This window comes from Pseudorasbora parva, chromosome 20 (assembly GCF_024679245.1).
Source record: "Pseudorasbora parva isolate DD20220531a chromosome 20, ASM2467924v1, whole genome shotgun sequence".
In the NCBI taxonomy this organism is placed as follows: Eukaryota; Metazoa; Chordata; class Actinopteri; order Cypriniformes; family Gobionidae; genus Pseudorasbora; species Pseudorasbora parva.
Window position 1 is genome coordinate 28,025,571 of NC_090191.1, and position 9,283 is coordinate 28,034,853.

At 36.7% G+C, this 9,283-nt stretch overlaps 1 protein-coding gene across 1 annotated transcript; it reads left to right on the plus strand.

The window, feature by feature from the left end:
• The first annotated feature begins 2,329 nt into the window (after nucleotides 1-2,329).
• On the plus strand, nucleotides 2,330-5,303 carry cdkn1ba (cyclin dependent kinase inhibitor 1Ba). Its single transcript, XM_067427983.1, has 3 exons — nucleotides 2,330-3,084; nucleotides 3,256-3,370; nucleotides 3,917-5,303. Exons 1-2 carry the CDS (start codon nucleotides 2,601-2,603, stop codon nucleotides 3,363-3,365), a joined length of 594 nt encoding a protein of 197 aa, XP_067284084.1. The 5' UTR covers nucleotides 2,330-2,600; the 3' UTR covers nucleotides 3,366-3,370; nucleotides 3,917-5,303.
• The last annotated feature ends 3,980 nt before the right edge of the window (nucleotides 5,304-9,283 follow it).

Below are 9,283 nucleotides of genomic sequence, written 5' to 3' on the forward strand. Positions count from 1 at the left end.
TATCATGACCGTTTGAATCTTTATTTGAGGTTTGAAAAACAAATGCGGAAGAGAAGATTGATGCTGAATAAAGTCGTATTTTTTGTTGTTTTTCGACCAAAATGTATTTTCGATGCTTCAAGAGATTCTAATCAACCAACTGATGTCACATATGGACTACTTTGATGATGTTTTTATTAGCTTTCTGGACATGGACAGTACAGTGTGCATAGACTGCATATAATCTGGGACTAAAATATCTTAAACTGTGTTCCGAAGATGACCAGAGGTGTGGAATGACATTAGGGTGAGTCATTAATGACATCAATTTCATTTTGGGGTAAACTAACCCTTTAAGCCCTACTAAAGCCCAACTTGCTTAGTAAGGAAAAAAAACTGGTTAGTATTGAACTACAAGTTCCAGCACATACATAGTAAGAGATCTATGGTTCAGCAGTATGAGCACTGGCACACAATGCCAGAGGTCGCTGGTTCAAATCCAGCCAGATCTCAGAACAGATGGAGGAGCTGACCTGACCGGAGGGAGGAGCAAGCAGCACGCTGGGCACCATGTGGAACTGGAGTGGTAAAGAGGAGAGTGAAGTCAGCACCTGAAGAAAGAAGAAGGGGGACCATTTTTGTAATATATAATTATATACAAAATAGGCCAAAAAAGAGAACCTACCCCCATGCAGACATCCTTGAGCATTTAAAGCTACACTTTAGGGGAGCTTTCAACTCCACAGGAAACTATTTATCCAGAACACCATCTGTAAGTTGCCAGATATACCTTCAAAGGATTCAACATGATCAGGCACTGCCAACAGGAACACAGCATGACCACTGATGCAATGTCCAGCTCATTTATGCAGGTGTGAACTGAACACAAATATTTTCACTCTTTTTTTTTTTTTTTTTACTGGACATCATTATAACCACTAGATGGCAGTAAAGCCATGTGTTTCTAACACTACAGATTTCCTCAAAATAAATATTGCTAAGATGACATTACCCCAAACATCATTGCACTTAAAAAAAAACTAAATTTGATTTCAACCCTTGTGACAGTCACGTGTTTCTGACAGTATAACTCTTATGTGTTTGTACAAATAACATTTTGTCATGCTGACAATTCTTACAGTATGAATAAATACATCACTTTGGTCCACAAAGCCTGCTACACTTACAATCACACATTTCTGTAATCTCGGTGGAATAATACATTTGAATTTTTTTTTTCTACAGCATGATTCAGCTGTGACACTAGAGCGAGACTATTGAAAGGAAATTCTGTAGGGGGTGCTGGAACATTTCAGCTACTTATTATTGGTAATGCCAAAGTCTGCCAGAGATAAGCCACCAGCCAATTATGACCTCAGACTTGGCAATGAGATAACGGATCACACCAAGGTTTAACAAGTAAATGTTCATTATCATCATAATGTTCTCATCATGTGCATCACACAGTATTGTGTATTACGGCTTTATGACAGATAAACTTGCTTGGTGCATTATAAAGTTTTTCTATTATCTTGTTAATGCATTCACGTGATTTACACGAATGGCAAAACACATTTTAGTCTGCAGCTGTGTTGCCAGATCACAAAAGAAAAGCAAGATTCAATTTAATATATTTCACTATATATATATATATATATATATATATATATATATATATATATATATATATATATATATATATATATACACACACACACACACTTTTCAAAGCCACCCCATTTTTAAAAATAATATTTAAAAGCCTAATTTCATTTTCAAACATTATTTTAATTAAAAGTTATACTCATACTTTCTTTAAATAAATAAATAAATAAAATTTATTTTCAAATATCTGCAATTCACAAGTTAAGATGTAATATTTTTTGGCCTTACTTTTTTTTTTTTTTATTATTGATTTACTGGAGAACTATTTAATTTTCATATGGATTTCTTTTGTAATCAATTTCAAGCCAATCAAATACATTCTTATTTGAAAAATCCCTATGCCATATAACTTTATGTCCCACCCATTTACGTGATTTTTGAATTAGAAGTTGGGTCAATGAATGCACAATGCACTAAAACAGTCTCACTGTGACTTTCACAGTGTTTTATCCAATTTGAAGTCATTTGCCGGACCCCAGTTGTCAGAACAACTGCTATACTACCATTTTTAAAACCATTCAGAAATAAACTAGGCCACAGTGGCTTATAATACGAGGACATGGACACCGTGAAGGGAGCGCGAGTTTCTACAGTTTGTATCTTTTTTTTAAATGGTGGGTGGGGCCCGTGCCTCGCCAGCCAATCGCAGGCGTCTCCTGTTTAAATAGCCTTTGCTGTCAATCTTTTTTTCCCCTGCCAGTTTACTTGCGATCGCCATATTGGGTGCTCGCCTACTCGAATGACCTGTCTGTTTTTCTTCGGAATTACTACGAGACGGGATCGGAGCCGCGCGCTGTTTTCATGACTTGTTTTCCACGCGCTCCAGTCTTTCTACACGCATCCGCGCGTTTGTTATGCGTGCGCTCTGCGACTCGTTCGGCTTTCTTGGGACGGATCGCTTTTAGTTAGACCGTGTCTGGCTCGATTTTGCGTCTGCGAAACTCGGACAAACGTTCATGTGCAAGATGTCAAAAGTGCGCGTCTCTAATGGAAGTCCCACGCTGGAGAGGGTGGACGCGAGGCAGGCGGACCACGTCAAACCGTCTGTCTGCCGAACTCTCTTCGGTCCCGTCACTCCCGTGGATCGCGAAGACTTTGCCAGGGACGCCAAGGACCAAATGCGGGAGATGGAGAAAGCGTCCAAGAAAAAATGGAATTACGACTTCGCCAAGAACGAGCCGCTCGCGCCGGGCAACTACGAGTGGCAGGAGGTGGACGCCAAAGAGGTCCCGGAGTTTTACATCAGACCGCCTCACGTAAAACGGGCTAGCTCTAACGTTACCGGGACTGTGGACCATAACGGGAACCACGATTATTTGTTGACAACTCCCTCCCTGGAGAGCGTAGGGGGGGACTCTGACAGCACGCAGACCGGGAGTCGAACGGACTGCCGAACGGCGCTCTCCACGCCGAGGAAAAGACCGTCGACAGAAGACCGGGGTAAATGTTTTGCGAGCTCGTGACAGCGCTATTTTCGCGCTGATCTCGGGGGACAAACGCTTTGCCCTCCCGTCGTAGTCATAGTGGTGAAACTGTTGCATTTGCAGTCTAGCTTGCGACCGATACGGAAATCACTCGCATTTCTAACACAAGTCTTCATTCTTCCAATAGATCTTCCTTGCCAAAGTAAAAGACCCAACGTCCTCGCGACCGAGGCGAACCCCTGTCCGGATACGAGTTCGCTCGAGCAAGCGCCCAGCAAGTCGGATCCCAAAACGTAAACAAGGTGAGTGAGTGTCGTGCTTAATGCCTGTCTGTCGCGGAACTTCGACGTAAACGTGCATGCTTTTGTATAAAAATGTTAAACGACGCTGTTTGTTTGTGTTTACTGTCGTGTATGTTACGGGCTAAATGTTCCTTGTTGACGCTGCTCCACGCTTTCAGAGTCTAAAGTGTTTGCTCTGGCGTTTTAAAACAAAGCAGCGTTTAGACAATCTGTCACCGCACGAGTGACAGTCGAGTCAAACGGGACTCAAATGCACAACATTGTAGTAACACGTCAGCAGGTCTCTTGTAGGGTGTGCGCGTGGGAGGAGGAGGGGGGTCCGGGTTCACAATGCAGGCATATACTTGCGCGCAAATGTCCTCGCTTTCCATCTACAGTGCTTGCATTAACGCTAGTGCTGAAAACGCTTCGCACACGTATGCTTTAATATTTGTTAAGCATACTGTTTTATTTATTTCATGTATTGTGTGCATCTGAGTGACATTTTTGCACTCGCGTTCGACATGTTATTTCCTTTGCTAATCAACTTTTTTTTTTTTCCTGCAGAGAGCGAGAGAGAGAGGGGAGAGAGTGAGAGAGATGAAGACGCCTATTTTCTCCATCAAAATACTTCAAGAGCTTTATGAAGTAAACAGGGACAGCAGTTGAAAAATACAAATCGAGCCTTGGAGAGGCTGTATAAGCACTGAATTTTTACACTAAAGTTTTGGCACTCGACAGAATATATTTGCCTCAAAAGCAGACAATGTAGCAGTGTGCAATTGGAGTTGCTTCATTTGTTCTTTTACTACCTATGTATATACTTTCATTTTATATGTAGCACATTTTAATGTAATATTAAGAGAGATAAAAAAACAAAACAACAATCATTGCTGTGCAATCAGAATTGCTGTGCAGTTTTTAAACGTCTCCCCAAAATTAACCCTTTTAAAGTAAATATATGTATACACATACACACACACCTTTGCCCTTTAATATGGTTAAACAATCCCATTGTCTCAGTTTTGGCTGGCTCAGGATGCTCAAAAATACAATTAATGCATATAGTAATGCTCGAAAGCAGCAGCACAATCTTGGCCGTTTTTAAGTTGCACAAATGTCACTGTCTGCAATAATGCCGTTCATGTTTATTGGTACTTATGATATTAACCAGCCAAGGTTTCAACACCTGGTCAAGGGGTGTTCTTCTCTGAAGGGACTGTGACTCCTAGTGTGGTATTACGGTTTTCACGCTTCTTTACAGTATTATATCCCTGGGTTATTCCACTAATTTGTCTTCTTTTATTTAAATTATTATTTTTTCCCCCTCCTTTTGTTATTTTGACATAATTATATTAATTCTCATGAACTACAGATCCTACTGAGTACACATAAAAAATAAAAAAAATTAAAGTGCAACTGTAGTGACCAATTAATTTGCTTTTTTTTGTTGTCAGTTGTATGTTTTGTATTCATTGCTGTGTAGCATAATGTTTATATAAATATATTTCTTTTTCCCTTTAACACTGGGCCATACTATTAAGAACAACATGAAGCCACAACATATTCGGCTTTCATGTTGAACATGACATGGCACTATGACAAAAATATGTAATAAACCAACAAAAAACAAAATTAAGACGTTACACTGCACGTGTGTAAAACATTGAAGTGTACCTGTGCGTACTGCTTTGTAAAGAAAAAAAAATTAAAACAAAAAAAAAAAACACAGGAAATTATACTAACTTATTTATGTCAAGCTTTTTGTCGTTTATGACTATCCAAAGTGGCATTTGTGCATTTTCTGTATGTACTTCTTTTTTATAAGTTTTTTTTTTCTTTTTTTGTCACAAATTTGTGCAAGGTTGCAAACTGAGCCTATAAAGAATTTGATGTGGATTGTGTACTGCTTTATAAATGAGATGATTAAACAATAATGACATGGACACCTTCACCTGACTCCTTTCCATCATGCATACTAGAATGTAGAGGAAACTTAAATACACCTCTCACACCCTGCATTAGCAAAAGCCCTAAACTGATTCTAAGCTATTTTATTTAAGTGTTACATGCATATATCTCCTGCGCTAAATTGGTATGTAGCACAGTGCAACCTACACACACACACACATATATATATATATAATTTTTTTTTTTTTTTTGCCACCAACACAAGCATCTGCACACAAATACACAATTTTCTTATTTCAACTGTGCCCAGTAAAAAAAATAATAATAATAATTGATATGATATGAACAGAAAGTAGGGGAAAAAAAGCCTTTTAAAAGTTTAATTACATATAAATGTTCAACCTGCAAATTAATGGATGGAGATCCCTATTAGATTGTCTTCAAACTGGCTGTAATATTTTATATTATATGTGTGTAAATAGAAAGAAACGCAGAGTTTAATCTCATTCTGAGATAGCATTTTTTTTTAAACTGACCCCGGTATGTTTTGAGTAAGCTGTAACATATTTCATAAACCGAATGCTTCCCGCTATATTGCTGAAAACACACGGTGTCAAATGGAACCGCTGTTTGACTTCACATTGTTTTTGGTCGCGCGTGTTGACTTGCAAAAGACTCAAATATGTATCACGATTGGTGATAACGTACAAGGTGTTCTTCTCGTACATCAATGAACTATACGGAATATTTTTCAAAGCTTGTGCCCCTTTAGGTTATTTAACTGAACGTTCGACAAGTTAGAGCGTAAAGCTGCTGTGTTTCTAACACACGACCTGCGGAGCTCCCTACTTCGATTCAGGAAAAGAAAAAAAGAGAAAAAAACAAGGACACGTCCCATGCTGAGGGAAAAAAAGGCAAGATACTGACATACGGTTTGTCCAATCAGACAACTATTAAGAAAAACACACCACTTACTGCAGCCACTGAGATTGGCTTTGCGCGCGCTGAGGTTGGAGTAAGTGTGTTTGTACAGACTGTTCTACTCGTAAAGCACAACCCAGAATAAGAGCCATTGGTCAGGCTGATATTTCTGCTGATGTTTGCGAAAGGGAAAGGGAGAGGTGAGTTTGGCCCGAGGGTTAAATCGCATGGATCTTTCTAAAGCCCCGTCCTACTTCTGCTCAAAAATCACGGCTGTATATAAAATGACGAAACGCACGCACGAATAACACGAGCGCACGCGAAATTATTTTCCGAACAACAACTTGACTTTATCGCTTCGTTATGAGCCATTATGTTTAACGTGATATAGGCGATATAGGGAGCTGGTTGTGTCGGGCATGTTATCACAATAGTCTATATTTAAACAGTGAAAAAGTTATATATAGCCTAGCCTTTATTTAAAAAAATGACAGCAGAAATGTTAAAGGTAACAGGAAAAAAACTCGAACATTATTTTGGCCTGCAAATCAGGCCTATAATTCAAACAGGTGATGCAAATTACAAAAATAATAAACATACATCTATAACATTTAAAACGTAAAGACAAAAAATAAAACATTATGATAGTCCACACATCTTTACAAATACTGGTAACACTTTACAATAAGATTTCATTAGGCCTGCTTAACATTAGTTAATATATTAACTAACATGAAGTAACCAAGAGCAGTTCATTTGTTGCTGTATTTGTTCATTATTTGTTAACATTAGTCAATAAAGGTTTGTTCATGTTAGTTCACACTGCATTAACTTGGGTCAACAAGATTTTAATAAAGTAGTAGTAAATCTTGAAATTAAAATTAACAAAGAAAATAAATGCTTTATAAGGGCAGGTCACGATTAGTTCATATTAACTAGTTAACTAATGTACCTTATTGTAAAGTGTTACTAAAATATTATTTTCCTATAAAACCTTGTGTGGTGTGTGTGTGTGTAAATTAACACTCTAATTTAAGAATAATCAATTTAGAGTAGGTGTTTGAAACCAAAAGTTACAAAAGAAAAAAAAAAGCTAAGAAACATTTGTTTACGCAGACAACAAAAAAAAACATACAGTTATGTATAAAATATACATGAAGATTTTTTCACTTTTTTACACACTTCACCGAATTAGTTTTTTCACATGATCTGAAAAACCTTTAAATGTTTAAAAAAGTATTACAGAGAAATGTAAATTCCTGCATACAATTTTTTTTATTACCTTTATTATTTATTCCTATTTTTTATGTGTTGGAGCAGCAGCAGACAGTGAAGGAAACACACTCAAGTGTCCAGCATATGCACATGAGAACACCAGGATGCACCTCATGAAGTTGCTGAGATAATAAACATGTGCCGGACATTTTACCCTGTCTACGTGTCTACCCAATCGTCTAATTGTGTCATTTCACCTTTTTGATTACTTTAATATTATAATAATAAAAAGTGATTATTGTTTTTATTCAAATTTTTATATATTAATAAACCTGGAACTATTATTATGATAATATATTTATGGTGGGCAAAAAACAACAACAAATTTATTTTTTATTTTCAGTGGTTATTTTAACCCAACATCTTTCAATGAAAACCAGACAGGCCTGTGGTCAAATCAGTGAGAAAACCCACCGTTACTTGCTTTGTTACACAGCACTTCCCCTTGATCAGATGAATCAATACACTAAAAAAAATAAAATTCTAAGTGCTCCTCTGGTCAATAAGTGATGAAGCAACGAACAGCTTCTTAAACTGGCAGCCTGCCATGGCATGAGCCTTGGTAAACACTAATAGCAGGCTTATGAAATCAGTAATTATAAAACAAAAACAGCTGAGGGTTTCACAGTTGCAGCTGTAAACCACCAATGACAACACCCTTGCTTGGCCTATGCAGTAACTTAAGATACTAGTTTGTTTTTAATATCAATTTTTGTTTCCTATACTTATACATGTCTTATGTTAAGAAAGCGGGATTTGTCCATACCTGGCATGACAGTTGTGTAATACATCTTAACTGAAATATATTTTTTAATTTTTTTACATATCTTACATAAAAATTAAGTGTGTGTGTGTGTGTGTGTGTGTGTGTGTGTGTGTGTGTGTGTGTGTGTGTGTGTGTGTGTGTGTGTGTGTGTGTGTGTGTGTGTGTGTGTGTGTGTGTGTGTGTGTGTGTGTGTGTGTGTGTGGACACATACATACATATACACATGCACATACATACATATACACATACATGCATACAGTCAAAGCTAAATTCATTCAGCACCTTCATATATTCGCACATTATCACAGTTTATTCGCTATCGTTATATTCACTATAAAAAATGGTAATACAATATGACAAGAACTCAGAGTTAAACTGCGCCAGAACAAATTAATCTTGATAATGTGAGATAACTTGTCAGAAATGTATGTAATGTATTACAATCAGCCAATCAGCTGTCAGCTGTTAAATTTAAGTACACAATTCTATAATACCAATTTAGGTCCACCAATTACCAAGCAATGCTCCATTTTGTTTAGTCTGTAGTGTAAAAGGTCGCATTAGCAATTCAAGAAAAGAAAAAAAAACACTTAAGCAAAACATGGTCAGGTCAAAGTGCCTGAATCCAAATGTTGTTGTTTTTTATTTTACTGGTAGTCCAGTGTACAAATACTTTTTAGATATGTCAGTTTAATTTATTTTGCTATCTTAACTTACATAAATTAACCATAGTGTCCTGCACCCACTATAGTAAAAAATTATTTGTTTCTGAATCATTTTAATTTTGACTGTATGTGGAAAAAATAATAATTATATATATATATATATATATATATATATATATATATATATATATATATATATATATATATATATATATATATATATATATATATACATACACACATACACATACACACACACACACACACACTACAGTAAGTGATGAAGCATTATCCACTTTTCCAATACTTTCTCAATTATTTTGAAGGTCTTAAAGTCATTATTCATGGATGTATGAAGTCAGTTTCCCACAGGTGCTTTAGTGGTGTAGTTTATCA